Source organism: Eretmochelys imbricata, chromosome 1 (genome assembly GCF_965152235.1).
Source record: "Eretmochelys imbricata isolate rEreImb1 chromosome 1, rEreImb1.hap1, whole genome shotgun sequence".
Classification (NCBI taxonomy): Eukaryota; Metazoa; Chordata; order Testudines; family Cheloniidae; genus Eretmochelys; species Eretmochelys imbricata.
In genome coordinates, this window is record NC_135572.1 from 235,507,551 (window position 1) to 235,526,378 (window position 18,828).

The following is an 18,828-nucleotide window of genomic DNA, read 5'->3' on the forward strand; positions in this document are numbered from 1 at the left end:
CATCAATATTAAGCTTTTACTTGGCTCTACAACATGTCTTTCATTCAATCCAGTTGCAAAACACCTTACTTAATTCTGAAACTATATTATTTAGAGTAACTCTCTAATGAAGGACTAGCAGTGGGAAGGAATAAACAAGGGAGAAGGGCAATATTTTCAGCTGAATTATGAAATGATCAGAGTTGGTGAGGCAGAAAGGTACAGGAATGCAGTCCCAAATGGCAAGACCTGCAGTGGAGAAGGCTCTTGCACAATGACCCCCCCCCCAAAAAAGGAGAGGGAAGACCAGCACTAAATGGGTAGAGAACCCTGATCTGATAGAACCAGAGTCTCCATAGGACAGACTGAAGTGAGTGCACAGGGCTTTAAAAACTAGTAAGGCAATTTTGAACCAGATCGTGGAGTGGATTGGGAGCCAGTGAAGTTGAGTATAGGGAATAAGCTAATGATCCATGTGGAGATGGGCAGCATCATACTGGTGTCTGGAGAACTAGAAGTCAGGATACCAGAGAGCTTGGGGATGAGCTAACTGCTTTGGCTTGTTAAAATGACCTAGCTTCTTTTCTAACATGGCATGATGCAGCCGTTTCAAAGTGGAATCTGCTCCTGCTTACCATATCCTCCTATGATGTATCTTCCTTGCACAGGGGGATCCTTCAAGACCCTCACTAACCGAAGGATTCCCCCAACTTTTCCTCTTACCCCCTCATAAGGCCCTCACATCATGGCTGTGTTTCCAGATGCCAAAGGGCTGGATGCCAGCCTTCCAGAGTTCATCAGTAATGCTCCGAAATGTGTGTTAGGAATCACTGTCCTGCAATATCAGGTGGTCCCTCCTCCTGGAAATCAAATTGGGCTAAGTTGTAGAGTTTCCCAGTTGTGCAAGTGGGGAAGTGAGTAAGAGTCTCAAGACCAGATTTCCCAATAGCACTGTGTTGCACTACCTCTGGACTGACTTGGTCAAGCACCTCATAGACTTTAAGATCAGAAGGGACCATCATGATCCTCTAGTGTGACCCTCTTGCACATTGCAGACCACAGGCACTCACCCACTCACTCCTGTAATAGACCCCTAACCTCTGGCTGAGTTACGGAAGTCTTCAAATCATAATTTAAAGATTTCAAGTTACACAGAAGCCACCATTTATACTACAGTAGAACCTCAGAGTTACCAACACCTCAGGAATGGAGGTTGTTCCAAAATCTGAAATGTTCATATCTTTGAACAAAACGTTCTTTTAAAAGTTTGCAACTGAACATTGACTTAATACAGCTTTGAAACTTTACCACAGAAGAAAAATGCTGCTTTTAACCATCTTAATTTAAATGAAAGAAGCACAGAAACAGTTTCTTTACTTTGTCAAATCTTTTTTGTAGACTTTCCCTTTTTTTAGTAGTTTATTTTCAACAAAGTACTGTACTGTACAGTATTTCCCCCTCTGTTTTTTTGGTCTCTGGTGCCTGATGGCAACTTCCGGTTCCAAATGAGGTGCGTGGTTGACTGGTCGGTTAGTAACTCTGGTATTCGTAACTCTGAGATTCTACTGTAGTTTAAACCTGCAAATGACCCATGGCCCATCTGCAGAGGAGGTGCATGCTTCTGGTGAGGTTTTGGGGAAAGACAATACAGGGGCCTTTAAATAGTCATGAAATAGCCAAATCTCTGAGAATCACCATCTCTCAGATGTTGCATTGGCTTTCTGATACATTTATTTGGAGCAATGGTGCAATCCAGTGACCAGTTTGGATAGTAACACAGTGCATGTTGCACAGGTTAAACCCAGTGTAAAGCTATTCAAGAGAGAAGCACCCTAGAAGAACTGCAGAATCATAGCAATGGGCAAAGACACAGCAATGGCCAAAGATAAGCTATGTAAAAGAGAAATGCAGAGGATCTTTATGTATTGACAGACCAGGCACAAGCAATCATAGTAATCAGTCATTTAAATCAATAATAATCAGCGTTTTTAATGTAGTAACTTCACAGAACTCCTATAACATAGTATTGAAGCAGGAAAATTGATTCATTCAATCTATGGCTGGGCTATAAATATTGTGGGTTGAGGAGCGGCTGTTTAGTTGGAAGAAGCAAATAGAACCTAGCATCACATGTTTGCTTTCCCCCATCAAACTATGGCAAAGAGAAGCAACATAATCACGAGCTGTAACTATGCTGGTTCTGGTGGGACCCAACTGAGAGTGCCAATTCAGGACAAATTGCTTAAAGCAGGGCAGTTACAGCCCAAGGCTGGGATTCCTTTGCACACCCAGACAAAGCAAACCAGCCAAACAGAGAAGACTTTGGATTTGCCCCACAGGCTAAGCACAAGTCACACAAGCAATTCCCTTAGACACTCCAGTTTCCCAGTATCACCACCAGTGCCTCTCATTATGGGGACAAATGGTTATGAAAACCAATACTGCAGTAAAAGAAAAAAGGTTCTCTTGATCCCAAAGGACCAATCCCCAGACCCAAATCAATATACAAATCAGATCTTACCCACAAATCACGCTGTTGCCAATTCTTTAGACTCTAAAATCTAAAGGTTTATTCGTAAAAGAAAAAAGATACAGATGAGAGCAAGAGTTGGTTAAATGGAATCAATTCCATACAGTAATGGCAAAGTTCTTGGTTCAGGTTTGTAGCAGTGATGGAATAAACTGCAGGTTCAAATCAAGTCTCTGGAGTATATCCACAGCTGGGAAGGGTCATCAGTCCTTTGTGTAGAGCTTCTGTTTGTAGCAAAGTCCCTCCAGAGGTAAGAAGCAGGATTGAAGACCAGATGGAGGAGCTGCAGCAGCTTTTTATAGTCTCTTGCCATGTGGTCTCTGCTTTCTTTGTCCCAAAGACAAGCTGGCCATCACATGGCATGGAAGAACCTCAGAGTTCTGTCCATAGGCATGTCCCTGCATACCTTGCTGAGTCACAAGGTATATCTGCCTTCTCTCAGTGGGTCACTTGTATAGCTGATGGTCCTTAATTGGCCATCAAGCAGGCTAGGCAGAGCTGACACCAACTTGTCACCCAGAAGCGTAGCATATGTTTGAAATACAGAGAGTATAGAGCCAATATTCATAATTTTAACTACAAAAATGATACACACGTATAGACAGCATAATCATAACCAGCAAACCATAACCCCTCCATAGACCCCTTACACAACAACCTTTATACAATATTTGCTGCAAATATATAACAGCGGTTGCAACAGTGATCTATACAGTTACAGATTATGTCAATAATGTCATATGAGCCCATGCAGGTTTTGCTGTGAGGCCATTGGCCTGCAGTTACTCGCTTCATGGGACCAGCAGAGATCTGGTGCAGCCTGGGTTGAGGCCAGCAAAAGCTGCAAGAAGGGGGTACCTGCAGGAAACCTGGCCCCAGCACTGCAGTGCCCCAGCCAGTTGTGCGGTAGGGTCCCTCTCCAGCAATGGCACCACTGCCAACTTGCAGCCAAGGTGCCATTGGCTGTTGGCCAGTGTCTGTATTGTGTGACCCTTGTGATGGGACTCACTGTAAGCGGGATGAGCATGTGCTGCTCCAAGCAGCAGTCATTAATCTGGTAGTTTGACACGTCAGAGTCCATGAAAGAGGGGAGAACACGCTACTTAAAGATGCTGTTCACCAACTTTGCTCTCTCACTAGCTGACTGTGCCCCCTTTCTCTACATAGCTCATGGGGAGCACAGGATTTTTGCAGAGGAGAAATTGGCAGCTGCATGGATCATCACCCAGCAGGAACAACTCTTGGAACATCTTGCACAGCCACCTTATCCTGTTCGTCCCCTCTGCCCCCTTACCCACCACAGACTCCGCAGCAGCATGGAGAACAAGGGCCCTGGACATTTATTGCAAAATTTGACAGGATAAGTCAATAGAACTTTTTTTGTAATACCAATATGGCAAGATTGCTACACAAGGGAGCTGCTCCAGTTGATCTGAGATTCTGGTTTGATTTCTGTTGAGAAAAAAAGTTATAGCGGAAAGGGGTAATTGCACAGATACCATGAGATACTGCTAGCTAATCCGTTTCATATGATCCCTGTTTCTAGTTCTGTGTCAGCTCTCAAATATATAGCCTGAAATTAACAGTCAATGAAAGAGAATTCTAGGTTGATTTCACGTACTAAGGAAGGAAGGATGCAAAAATACCACTATAATTTTCAGTTGCTTTAGAAGAAATAAGGAAAAGAAACCAAAATTAACCCCATGCCTGCCAAATTAGGAAGGATAGAGGTAAAGATTCTGGTTCTGAACACCCTGAGAGTTTGGATCTGGATCCAAACTTCATGGCTTGGACCCTTCTCTATTCAAAAACCTTGAAGTTTTAAAGCGCAAACAAATTTTGGAAACTTGAAAAAAATGTTACACATTACATCTACATTAAAGAGCATGACACTGTCCATCTAGCAGTAAATCAGATGTGCAGTGCTTTCCAAGTATTCCTATGCCTTGAACCAAGATTTGATACAGCCACCATGTGTATTTGTTCTCATATGGTTAAAATATCATGCTGTTTTTCACCACTGCAATTAGTCAATATAGAAAACCAATATTTAGAGATTCCTCACTTTTGCTAGTGAAACTTGGTTAAGTAGGTTCTCCATGTAGATTAATCATTTAGTGATTCTTGTGGACAGAAATTTGGCTTAACTGAATTGCGTCTGGATAGTAGCCAAGTACTTTCTGCTTCCAGATGCCCCCCCACGTTGCATACCGTGTGAGGTTTCTTTGCCCACAGTGTACTCCTGCGGTTTTGCTCTGTTTACCCATCGTTTGTTAATTCCATATCAATAGGGGCCAGATCCAGAGTGGTGCTGAGTGCCTGCGGCTCCCACTGACTCCAAGAGGCACTCAGACTCTACACAGGGGGGAACACTAGAAATGCCGATGTAGTTCAGATCAATAGTGCCTTTCAGGACTTGACCAAGGGGGAATCGCTCCACAAGATATTAGAGCTGTTTATCACTAGTCTGCAATTATTTACTTACAGAAATAAAAAAAAAAAGGACGTATCTGAATGCTCACGTCTGGCTTTCAGATTTTGAAACCAAATTCTCTCTTTGGATACCTTCCTGGATTCCCATACCTTACCACACACCTGTGCATGCAGCCTAGTGCAGAACATAGTCCTAGACGTTTATGAGCTGATTCATTTGGGGGGACGGAGGGAATTTGGCAAATATAAAGCTAGAAAGCCCAATTTTCTAGGTACTTTTGGCATCACATATTCCAGGACACAATGGTGTACCTCTCTCCCTCTTTACTATGTGCAACACCAGCTGGGGTGTGATAAGATCACAGGCAGGAAAAAATGTTCCTGTTTTCCTGTAATAATCCATATTGCTTTTCTCCCAGAAAAGTTTTCCTGTTAACCACTTCAGTTTACCAGAGACATGGAGAAAAATGCACCTTCAGTGCTGCCGTGTGTCTCAGATATGTCACCTCTGTAGAAGAGCACAGCTGCAGAATGGTTAAATCCCAGTTTGCCAGACATGGTGAAATGAAACTCTTAACCTTTAGTAAAACAGAGTATGGTTTTAGCCTAAACAACTTCTTAGCATAGTTGGTAAAACAGAGGTGGACTGGGGGAGGGTGGAAGCCTCCCCGCCCTCTCACCACAACCAGCATAAAATCCTTCAGCCAGATCATTTTGAATAGATTTTCTTGATTTCACCTCTCTTCACTCCAGATGAGACATGTCCTGCTGCCAATGCATATGTAAATACTCCCTTCAAAATAAGGATTTAAGCCTCTCCTTAGAATCCTTTACTATGAAAATCTCTGATTCACTGTGGTGCTTTAGAGCAGAGGACACTTTACTTCATATCTATTCATTATTTAGCTGAAGTCCCATCTTAAGCTTCCTGTTGTCGTCCCCCCAAGGCATCTGTGCACTTGTGTGGGCCTCATCCCACTAATAATCAGTGATGGACTTTACCCTCACAGCCCCCCTGTGGGGTAAGGAAGTATTATCCCACTTTTACAGATGGGGAGCCAAGGCCCAGGGAGACTTCTAGGGTGTGTCCACACTGCAAGCACGGTTCTATGGCAATAAGTCTCAGAGCCCAGGTCTTTGGTTCTTAGTTTATTCAATAGGCACAAAATGTGAAATGAGGAGCTCTGAAGATACTTTACAAAACATGGTTTAAGATCAACTCTTGCATATCTTCCCCCTTTATTATTTGTGTTGTGGTAGCAGCAAAGAGCTTCAACTTAAACTGGGGCCCCATTGCGCCAGCTGCAGCCAAACAGAGACAGCCCCTGCCTCCTGTGCCAAGAAGTTCACAGTGTAAGTAGATGAAACAGACATTAGGTGGGAGGAGAAACAGTGACACAAAATGGTCAAGTGACTTGCCCAAGGTTGGTCAGTGGTGGTGATGGGAATAGACTGGGGGGTGAGATCTTAGCACCATTGACTTCAGTGTGGCCAGTATTTCACCCATGGTCCCATCAGTGACTCGTCCATTGTCTGTTTCCAAAACCCATTCAGGATTGTCTTCTTTTCTTTGGAGATGGAGCTTCGGTATTGAGTTTTCCTGCTCCATTTTGCAACCTAAAAAAATGATCCTTTGAAGAGATAGCTATACAACAGTAATTTCTCCACCCACATTTAGTGCATTACTATCCCAGAGGCTATACATCCAAGAATTCTGAAGGAGTCTAAGTATGAAGTGCTGAGCTGCTTACAAATACAATTGTTGTTCTAGAGGACTGGAGCGCACAAATATTGTACCTATATTTAAAAAAAGGCTCTGGGGATGATCCAGAGAATTGTAGCCCAGGAAGCCTTACATCTGTAGGTGGAAAAATAATTGAAATTATTATTATAAACAGAACAACAAAACACCTGGAAGATTATAGAATCATAGTGCTGGAAGGGACCTTGAGAGGTCATCAAGTCCATCCCCCACATTGAGGCTGGACCAAGCATACACAGATCACCCCTCACAGGTATTTGTCCAACCAGTTCTTAAAAACCTCCTACGGTGGATATTCCACAACCTCCCTTGAAAACCTATTCCAGAGTTTAACTACCCTTATAGTTAGAAAGTTTTTTCTAATATCTAATCTAAATAATATGATAGGGTCTAATCAACATGGTTTCCACAAAGGAAAATTGTGTCTCACTAACTTCTTAAAATTCTTTAAATGGGTCAATAAAATATTGGATAAAGGAGCACCAATTGAAAATATATTTAGCCTTCCCAAAGGCCTTTAACAAGGTTCCGCACAAGAGGCTACTAAAGAACAGAGTGGTCATGGGGAGAAGGGCAAAGTATTGTCATGGATCAAAAACTGGTAGGAGACAGAGAGCAAAGAGTAGGATTAAATGTTCAGTCTTCATCATGGAAAATGTTAACAGTGGAGTGTCTTAAGGTTCCGTACTAGGTCCCATGTTGTTTTATATATTTATTAATCATCTGAAAGGGGGTGAGTAGTGAGGAAGCAAAATTTGTAGATGACACAAAGTTATTCAGATTAGCCAGGAACAGAGAGGAATGTGAGGAACTTCAGAGAGACCTAAACAAGCTGGTGAATGGCAACATGATGGGAAATGAAACTGAGTGTCAAAAAAAAAAAAAAAAGCAAAGAAATGCACAGTGGAAGAAAAAAATTGCTAATACATCTTACAGGGGGTCTAAATTAACTGTATCAACTAAGGAGAGGGACTCGGGTGTTATTGCAGATATCTCAATGAAGACCTCTACTCAGTGTGGCCCAAGATTACAAACAAAAAACCCCAACATGTTAGGATGTATAAGAAATGGTATGGTGAATAATTCAGAAAATATTATATGCCTTTGTTTGTGTGTGTGTGTATAATATATATACAAATTAATCACGATTTAAAAAATTTATCACAATTAATCACAAATATAATTGCACTGTTAAACAATAGAATGCCAATTGAAATTTATTAAATATTTTGGATGTTTTTCTACGTTTTCATATTGTATTCTGTGTTGATATTGAAATCAAAGTGTATATTACTTTTGACTATAAATATTTGCACTGTAAAAATGATAACCAAAAGAAATAGTATTTTTCAATTCACCTCAGACAAGTACTGCAGTGCAACCTCTTTATCGTGAAAGTGCAGCTTACATGTGGATTTTTTTTGTTACATAACTGCACTAAAAAAACAAAAAAGGTAAAACTTAGATATGCTAAACATTCGTATGCGTCTTTATGCTTCGGCCACCATTCCTGAGGACATGCTTCCCTGCTGATGACGCTCATTAAATATAAAAATGCGTAAATAAGATTTGTGACTAAACTCCTTGGGGGAGAATTGTATGTCCCTGCTCTGTTTACCCGCATTCTGCCATATATTTCATGTTATGGCAGTCTCAGATGATGACCCAGCACGTGTTGTTCATTTTAAGAACACTTTCACTGTGGATTTAACAAAACGTAAAGAAGGTACCAGTGTGAGAGTTCTAAAGATAGCTACAGCACTCCACCCAAGATTTAAGAATCTGAAGAAGAAAAGAAAAAAAGAAAATCAGCCTTCTGCTGGTGGGATCTGACTCAGATAATGAAAATGAACAAGTGTCAGTCTGCACTGCTTTGCTGCTTTGGATTGTTATCGAGCAGAACCTGTCATCAGCATGGATGCATGTCCCCTGGAATGGTGGTTGAAGCATGAAGGGACATATGACTCTTTAGCACATCTGGCACATAAATATCTTGCAACACTGGCTACAACAGTGCCATGCGAACACCTGTTCTCACTTTCAGGTGACATTGCAAACAAGAATCGGGCAGCATTATCTCCTGCAAACGTAAACAAACTTACGAGTGATTGACTGAACAAGAAGTAGGACTGATTGGACTTGCAGGCTCTAAAATTTTACATTGTTTTATTTTTGAATGAAGATTTTTTTGTACATAATTCTACATTTGTAAGTTCAACTTTCATGATAAAGAGATTGCACTGCAGTTCTTGTATTAGGTGAATTGAAAAATACTATTTCTTTTGTTTTTTACAGTGCAAATACTTGTAATAAAAAATAAATAGAAAGTGAGCACTGTATAAATGTGGAGTAATAGACTGTCCATGCCACAAAGAGCTCACAAATGAAACAGACAAAAAGGACAAAGAGTAGGAGAAGTCAAGTGTTATTATTCCCATTTCACAGAGGGGGACCTGAGGCATGGAAAGGTTGAGTTTCTTGCCCAAGTCGCATAGCACTAGGGCTGGTCAGAAAAAAAGAATTCTGTTTTGAGAAAAACTGAGGGTTTGAAATTTATTTTTGTTCCACCTGGAACATAGCCGAGACATTTTGAAATTTTTCATGAGTGGTGGGAGAAAGCACCTGTATTACCTACTCCTGAATTACCAATAGCCTGGTGGTCAGGGCATTTACCTGGGTTTGGGAGCCCCAGGATCAAGTCCCTGTCTGCCTGATTCAGAACAGGGACTTGAACCTGGAGCTTCCACATCTATGGGGAGTGCCCTGACTGCTGGGCTTGGGCTATTTTCTTGCTTTCATTTTGACTAGAATTTCCATCCTGGACCTGAGATGCCTTTCCAAACCTTTTATTGAAACCGAGAGATTGCCCACAAAGTTTTGGTTTTGATGAACTGTCATTTTCAGACAAAAACAAAAAATTCATCAAAAAATTCCAAACCAGCTTTCCACAGGAACTGTGGCAGGGCTGAGAACTAAACCCAGAGCTCCTGAATCCCAGCCCAGTGAGTTTGACCAAAACAACAATCTGCCTAATAAAGACAGTAGTTGTGTTCTAAACATGCCCCCAAACTGATTTTCCCACTCAAAACTAGTTTGAATATTTTGGCGTATCAAATATTTTTTAAAAGGGAAATCATTCTGGACACTAGTTAAAGAACTAAAAAGTCTTTCCAGCTGGAAATTAGACATTATACACTGGGTTCCATTCCAGAATAAAATATCTGGCAGAGTTAGAAATCTGTGGGATGGAAATGCCAACACAACTTTAACTATAATGATGTAAATATAGCCTCAACTACCTCTCTTAGCCAAAGTAAATAGCATAACCCTCTGGTAGTTTTATTAGCCCTGTAAAATACCGCAATTCCACCTTTGACTTATACATCTAGTCTTTATTTTTCTTTCTTCTGGCTATGGGCAGAGCTACCCGAACAAAGATCAATTTCAGGTAGGCAATCTTGTACAGGCAGGCAGCCAGCTTTCTAATCCAATAATGTAATACAGGACCTGAAGAGTGCACATTTATGAAAGAATAGGCTGTTTTCATTATTTAATTACTAGTCAAGTTACCTATTTGAAGAATATTAAAATGCCCAAGTTCTATGACAGTGAAATAGGTCAAATCTAAATCCTTATTGCAAATCTAGAGATATTATCTTTGAATAGCATGAGTTGGTATATCCCTCAACCTTAATAATCTAAGGGTATGTCTTCACTACCTGCCGGATAGGCGGGCAGCGATCGAGCCAGCGGGGATCGATTTATCGTGTCTAGTCTAGACGCGATAAATCGACCCCCGAACGCTCTCCCGTCGACTCCTGTACTCCAGCACCGCGAGAGGCGCAGGTGGAGTCAACAGGGGAGCGGCAGCAGTCGACTCACCGCAGTGAAGACACCGCGGTGAGTAGATCTAAGTACGCCCACTTCAGCTACGTTATTCACCCCCAGTGTAGACCAGGGCTGAGGGTGGGATTTTTCAAGACTGCTCAGCATTGGCCTAATTCTGCTTTCATTTCAACAAATGGGAGTTTTACCACTGACTTCGGTGAGATCAGAATTAGGCCAACACCGAACACCCCTCAGAGTTCATGTCTGATTGTTCACACACTAAAAAGCCTCACCTTGGACACAAGATTTGCATCGCTGCCTTCAAAACACGACCATCCACTTCTCTCTCCGTAGCTCAGATTTCAGGAATTTAGCCATCTGACTCAACTGCAAAATCCCATTCCCAGTGATATCCATGAATCCCTCCCTGGCATCAGCTAACGGGATAGATTCTGTCTCGTTCCACTCTCGGCGCATGACTCAGGCCATGCAAAGGGACTGCAAGGGCCTTGCCGGGGAGTCCTCTGCTGTAGTGCAGTCCCAGTGAGCGAAGAGCTGGTGTAATTGGCCTCCTTCCCAACAGTCCCCAGCGCAGGAGATGGGTTGGAGGGAAAAAGGCAGGAGCACACGGTTCTCCAGCTACCCCCAGTTGGTAAATGGGCTTTTGAGGATCACAGACAGCTGGGGCAAACTGTTGTAACTCAGGTGGGAGCTTAGACACAGCAGCCATAACCACCTCCTTGACATCCCCTCACCCGGCTCTAGTCTGACCTACTATTCAAGTATGTTAGCGCGAATGGCTTTTTCTTGTTTTGTTGGAGACGTTTACTTTTCCTAGAATTATGCAGAAACAGGCACCTATTATTCTACAGCAAGGAATAATATATTAGCAACGCTACCTTGCCTAGGGAAGCAGTATAGTCCAGGGGCTGGGGCCTCAGAGACCTGGGTTCTAGTCCCAGCTGTGCCACTGGCCTGCTGCTCACATCCCTTCTCTGCGCTGCTGTCTCTCCTCTCACCCTTTGTCTGTTTAGAACATAATGCTACAGGCCAGGGCCTGTCTCTGACTAGCTGCTGCTACATGGCCTGTATAATGGGACTCCAACTGTTGTTGCTGCTGTAATACAAAGAGTAGTAGTACTTCGACGGCTTTTTTGGTTTGGATGATTGCCTGTAGTTCTTTTTCCTCAGTCCAAGGTCTTTGGTAGGCAAGAAAGTATTTCGGGAATAGGAAGGCCAGGGTAAAATCAGGGCGAAAAAGCTGGAAAACATGGTATCCTACAGGCTCAGAAACCAGAAAGCACGTAGAGAGAGCCACATGTTTGTTAACATTTAAAAAGCTCATGAATTTTAGGCCAATTGCCTGATTTTGGGAGGCCTGGTTCATGATTGTTGAATGTTTGGGGCTGGCAATATTGTATTTATAAATTGTAGGCTTGCTTTATACAACAGTGTAAGCAGCAAGATTGGAAGCTAGTACTTGCCCTGGGGATCCCCCTTGTAGCATGGAGCTTTCTTTAAAGCACACCTACAAGTTAGGATTTCTTATAGCCTGGCAGCGTAGTGTGAACTTTCACCTTAAGCGTATAGCATTTTGGGAACTGTAGTCTAGTGGCTGAGTGGCCATTTTGTGGAAGGCAAGGTTCTTTACCTGAAAAATTAGCAAGGAAAAGTTTGTATAAGGGGCTGGTGATGAGTTATGCAATATGTTTGCAGCATATGGGGGTGGGGGGGGGGAGTTTCAAACACAGGAAATTGTTTTGGACCTGGGGGAGCAGCTGATGTTAAACAAGCTTAGTTAAAGAACAAAGAGGAGTCTCTTCTAGCCGAGTTTAACCATGATCAGGCAGAAGCGTGTCTAGTAGTGACTTGATGGAAGGATTTTGAATACTCATTAGTACTGCATAACAACAGGCAACTCCTTAAACTGAGTGATACTTTTAATTTTATTTTGGTGATTTGCCCATTATTTCAAACAAGAAAATGACCTTTCCTGGTTCTTCAGTCATATTGTCCCTGGCAGTGCATGGAAGTTCTAAGTCAGATCTTTAGCCAGAGACTGGAGATCTCCCTCAGCTGCCCTGGGGCTAACTATTTAAGGGCCTGTGTAAAGGTGCACAGCTATGCCCTTGTTTTAGTAAAACCCTACCAGTTGCCAAGAGCTGGTTAAATAATGAAAATAGTTCTCAGGTTATTATTAGGTAAAACAAACCCTGATTTTAGACTGAACATTATTCAGCCAAGTCTGATTGCAGGAAAGGGCACTACCTAACATTACCACACAGCCCATCTTTCGTTCTCAAGCTATTCCACCAGTTCTTTTTGCTTGTGTGGGGTTCCACATCCTAACATTCTTCTGCATGTCAGCCAACATTAATAGGACTTTTAATTGTGTATCAGTGGCGTCACATAGCCCCACCTGTACTATTTTGTATCTTAGCTCCCCTTGGGTACATGGGACCATTCCTCCTCTGAGACTTTTGTGCTTCTTTTTCGGAGGGAGTCAGTGTATAGAGAAGAGGGTGTACGAGACGCAACATTCAGAACAGAAAACGCTGGGTGGGGGGTGCAATATATTTTGCTGGTGAGTTGAGAGTGTGTCTCAGAAGACTATTTATGACCTAAGAGAGCATGCAGTGCTAGAAACACTGTGCTGTAGTAGCATTTACAAAGTTAGAAACCACTTCCTTGTAAATATCCTTTAACAAGGTGGCACTTAGTTGGTCTCTGCTGCTTTCTGTGTCACCTGCCCTCACTCTTTTCAAGATTCAGCTCAGCTTTTCTTTTTAACAAGTCTCTGATTTCCCTTCTTCCCCCTCCAATAAGATATTAGATGCACTCCCTGCTTTCTCTCCGAAATGGGTCTCTCAGTGGGAAGGAAGTGAAAAAAAGGTCATACTTAAGCTACAATGATCTCAAGAGTCAGTCAATTTACAAAGCATTTGGGGGGGCTGTACATTAGAACATAAGTTCTTGCTCACCTTGTGGGGCTCCAAGTGCAGGCTGGTTCAGTTCTGATCCCAAAAGCCAACATTCCCCCTCCTCCCCACATAGAGTGCTAATCTTCACATGAGGCAGAGACAGGCATGAACTTGCAAGTCTGAACTCCATGCCACTCTCTGTATCATTCAGCAAAAGGTACTCATCTTGCAGAGCTGCACCATTGCTCCACCTTGGCCCTGCTGAACTCAAACACATCATCCTAGTGACATCCTTAAGTCCCGCGGTAGTGAAACTCCAGGGGAACTCTAGCTTTAGAGAGATACAGAGCCCAGTTATCGTATGTACCTAGCTTGGTCATTGTCATATCCCAGTTCTGCATTTGAGCACCTGAGTGACCTTAAGCTTGGAAAAAGCTGTGTAGTTTGACCAGCACTGAACAAATGTAAAGCATGATTCTCTACTGAGAAGTGTTTCTACCAAAACACTACCACGGGGTTCCATGTTTATTGTATGTCAGTGTTTTCCCATAGCAAATATATGCAGCTTATAAGTAAAAATAAATACTTATTTTAACTGTCAGCCCTGATAACAATGGCAGTAAGTTGGGTTCTTTCCTTGTCATGCATCACCCACAGTAATAATAGACCCACAGACCAAGTTTTGCTGCTGTTCACCAGTGGGGCTAACTCCCCAGCCAGTACATCAAATGACACTCCCAAGAAAAGCAAGATTTCAATCTCTTCTTGCTTCAGGGTTGAGTTTTATTTCTCCATATCAAAAACAGTTCAACATAAATCAAACAAACCAAGTTCCATCTGCTGAGGCAGCCTTTCCTCCAAGAACTTACCTGCTCCCTGCAGGTCTCACTCTCAACTCAGTGGCTTGCTGGCCTTTCGTGTAAAGGCCAGGTGACTTGCAGGCTACCACCTGGGCTCAGGCCCCTCACTTGGGAGGCAGCTCATTGGTCACAGTTAGGGCTAAACCTGACTACCTTAAAGAGACATCCCACCCTAGGACAGCTTTGTCTAGGAAAAAAATGCTTTTTCCCCCTTTTAAATAAATTTAGTGCGAGTGAAAAGTCCTTTTTACCTGCAGAACAAGCAGGGTGGGTGGCGGCAGTGCAATGTCCGGAGCACCTCCCTACAAATATACCTCAGCCTTGACAGATCAGCCATAGCAGTAAGAGACTAAGCAACTATGCAGGTGTCTCCTGAACCAGAACTAAGGCATGATGATGAAGTAGTGAGGGAAGCTTTCACAAATGCTGCTTGGACTATCGACCATGTTCTGTGGTTAATTACAGGACTTCACTCCTCCAGGACAGGTATTTGTAATGTGATAGCTGTAATATTGTCTCCACATTTACTTTAAAACCATTAGGTCAAAACCCTAGCTGGCACTGGGATGCAACTGCCCAGTGCACATTAATGTCATTGGATGTCAAGTGGCTAAATTCCTTTGCACCGTTCTGGGGGCTTGATGCGCAGATCATTTTCACACATCTCAACAGATTAACTCCACGGGACTACTGGTATAAGAAGGTACTGCATCCTCAGAAGCGCTGCTGATTCATACGCCAATTCTTTAAATGTCAGTGCCTAATTACAATACCTGCTGCATAGTATTCCTTTAAGATAAATAATAAAGATTTCCATTGAAAGCCCATAACTTTATTTACACAGGAAACAAGTAACTTGTGTTCCGCTGGGACCTCAGCATAGAATGGAGAGTGGTCCAAGAATCTACAATGCACAAAATTCTTTAAAGTGTCTCATTAAAAGCAAATTAACACAGTCCTAAAATCCAGTTTTAGGAGATCTCTCTCACCTAGACACTGTATTGGCTGCCAGGCCCTGCATCACATTATGTAGCACACTGTTGTTTATTTTACCTTTTTTTCTTAATAATCCTAACTCACAGTGGTTAGAGGAGTCCATACAAGACATACCAAGAAAAGAAGAAAAAAGTCACTATAAATCATTGTATTCTGCTACATTTATGACCACATCATTGTTTGTTTGTTCGGGGTTTTTTGTTTTTTTTTTTAAAAGGTTTTTTTTCCAGCCAAAATCGTGTTGTTCAAAGAGCAACCTCCACTTTTACAGGAATCTTTCAAGACAACTACAAATAAAGGTGAATGCAGCCATACAATGGACTATGCTAGTAAATGTACATATCCAGCTGCACTAATAGCTTTCTATTAGACTCTTTTCCATTCAGAAAACAAACGAACACAAACAATCCATAATCTTACAAAGACAGTAAGAAATCTTACTGCAGACTGATGAGAAGAAAATAGGTTGGTGGTTTAAAAAAATATTAGGGGCCATATCTCCAGTTGGGGTAAATCACTGTAGCTCCACTGATTTTTAATACTGCGCTGATGATTTACACCAGCTGAGGTTTTGGCCTTGTATGTATATCTATTCCCTGCTGTGTAGCTGAACATACCAGTTACTTGTATATAATAATAAAACCAAGGTTTTGTCTCCTGTCCGTCACACGATGCTCTGTCTGCTCACATCCACGTTGTACGCTGATGAATTTGAACAACCTCGGCCGAAATCTATGAAAATTCCTTCAGAATCGGAGTCAATTGACTCCAAAATCTGGTCCACTATATTCTCGGGGCTGGAAGAAGGGACTGGAATCAAGGCAGGGTCCCTGGCCAGCTCAAAAGCCCTGTTTTGATCACCCATGGTGTGAAAGAGTCCTTGCTGCTGCTCAATTGCATTGAGTTTGCTGGAACATTGCACTGAACTGGCAGTGGGCCTTTCTTGTTCTCCTGAGAGTGAGTTCTTCGTGGTTGTCATAGAGCTTTTGGAACCATTGTCCACGATGGTTGTGAGATTGGAGTACCCTTGTAGCTCCATGCATGAGGTCATTTCAGAAACTGAGTGCCTTCGGATGCCAGTCCCATTGGCTGCAATACCCTCTGTTTCATACTCAGCTACGGGAGTCAGCAGTGGGTTATTGTAGCTTTTCGATCTCACCACGGGGTTCTTGGCGAGGATGTCACCTGATTTGGAACGTCTGAAGAACCGCTTCTCTGTAAACAGACACAAATCTCAATTAAAATCTCTGAAGTCTATGTTTTTTATAGCACCGCCAACCCCAAGCATTCAAAAATAATGAGTCAGGGCCCTAAAAACATGAGTGACATAAAAATCATAAGCTTTTTAAAAGAATCAATGTTGCGTTCTTTTTATTTACCTTCTGGTTTTTGAACCTTTATGGATAGTATCTTCAAGCTTTATCCACAACCATGAGGGCTAAAAACTAACTTAAAAAAATAAGATTCTCTAATATTCACATGTTTCAGAGTAACAGCCGTGTTAGTCTGTATTCGCAAAAAGAAAAGGAGGACTTGTGGCACCTTAGAGACTAACCAATTTATTTGAGCATAAGCTTTCGTGAGCTACAGCTCAAATAAATTGGTTAGTCTCTAAGGTGCCACAAGTACTCCTTTTCTAATATTCACATGATTCCAAGGACTAGGGGTTTAAGAAGAATGCCAGCTATTGTGCGACTTGTGATAAACTTGGAAGAGTTTGTGACAGTGCTTTTATTTAATGAAAAACCAGAAGTGAAATTCTGCTCTGAGACGTGCATGGCTATGGATGTGACTGGAAGTTCCTCACATGTAGGGAGAAGAGAGTACGGGAGTCAAAGTTTACTGTGAGGATCTGAGACCCAGCTTTTTGTCCTGTGTCTGTTGCGGCTGAGCTCTCTTTTGGTTTAATTGAGCTTGTTCTTTCATCAAATCAGCTCCTCCAGGATGAGCAAAAAAGTGCATTGAGAAGATGGTGCTGCTAACTATAATTAAGCTATTTAATTATATAAAATCCATGCAGAGCATTTATGCACCAGCCACCTGTCCCCTGAAAATCAAGTCCCTTTAAGGCACCCCAAATGAGTAAACATTTTGGAAAATCTTGGTTTAAAAACTTAATTTGAGATTAAATGTACTGCCCTGGTGCTGTGTGACCCAAAATAATATCAGAACCTATCTCATGACTGGGCTAAGAAATCTGAACTCGGTTTCACAGTATTCTAGATTTTTACAGCTAATTGTTAGAATTCAGGTTTCAGAGTAGCAGCCGTGTTAGTCTGTATTCGCAGAAAGAAAAGGAGTACTTGTGGCACCTTAGAGACTAACAAATTTATTTGAGCATAAGCTTTCGTGAGCTACAGCTCACTTCATCAGATGCACTAGTACTCCTTTTCTTTTTGTTAGAATTCAGTTAATCCACACCTCCATTTTCTTACAATGACCACTAGGTGGCAACAATTTTGCATTCTTGACACTACCTAAGAACCTTTTGGAATTGTGCCGTTTTCATGAAACATTCATACAAGATTGAAATGATTTTTAAGCATCCTTCCAGAGGTTCCACTGTTCTTTGAGCAGGAACCATCATACAGCTACTGCATTTGGTCCTCAAAGGATTGCCCTGCTGCTCCTGTCATTTCACCATCTCAATGTACGGGGGCTATGGCTGGGGAAAAGAGTGAAACTATGCTCTATTGATTCCCCACCTACCAGAATGTCCCCCTGGGGCTTTTGGCAGCTAGGCATAAATTAAGGCTTACGGCTGCTCTAATTTAGTATAGAGACAAGGTCCAGGTCTATTAGCTGAAAGGCAGTAGACACTTATGCTTTTAAATCCATTGAACCTGGGTTCAGTTCCTGCAGATGACTCATCCAGGAGTATCACTACAATGCAACAGCACTGGCAAATCCCCAGTGTAGATAAGGCCTTAGCGCTTCAACGTTTGGGTTTCAAATAGAGTAGTGGAATATTTATTGATTTTAAAAACTGTTTCATGGGAATTTTATCAATTTTTTGTGGGAATAGTTCTATTGCTCCTGGATTTTGTAAAAGCTGGTGTTCAAAAGATGTCAGATTTGGGCCACTGTGATGGATCCGCTCAGCAAGAGACTACAGCTCCGCTCAGCCCTCTCCCCATTGCACATCCCCTTCCTCCAGGTCGGATAAGGAAGTGGTCCACTTCTGACTGGAAGTGGCAGCTGCATGGCTAGTGAGGCGCTGCAGGGAAGCTGAAACAGCAGTGGCTGGGGAGGTAGCCTGTGCAAAGGGGCCCCAAGGAGAGATGCGATCCTTGCTCACTTTGAACTGTTTTAGGCTCTGTACATAGGATATCTGCAACCTTTCCCTCTTCCAGGCCTAGAAAAATACCCTTGACCTTAGCCATGTGTCTGAGTGGTTTTGGGGACCCACCAGGACTAGTGCCCACGAGACCTAACTGCTGAAGCACCTACACTGCTTGACTCCAAGTCAGGATCACGGGGCATGCTACTGGCACCCTAGGTGCTTGGTGTTATAAGCAG

At 42.4% G+C, this 18,828-nt stretch overlaps 1 protein-coding gene across 4 annotated transcripts in view; it reads right to left on the bottom strand.

Moving 5' to 3' along the window:
* Positions 1-18,828, bottom strand: part of ARHGAP8 (Rho GTPase activating protein 8) — a 302,432-nt gene that overhangs the window by 156,608 nt on the left and 126,996 nt on the right. For 3 of the 4 annotated variants that reach the window (XM_077825740.1, XM_077825730.1, XM_077825749.1), the window contains one exon: positions 14,152-16,524. The exons of the other annotated variant lie outside the window; for it this stretch is intronic. In XM_077825740.1, the coding sequence (XP_077681866.1) occupies positions 15,974-16,524 (551 nt within the window). In that variant the 3' untranslated portion in view covers positions 14,152-15,973. Of the gene's footprint in view, positions 1-14,151; positions 16,525-18,828 lie in introns of those variants that run through there. 4 annotated transcript variants of the gene reach the window in all.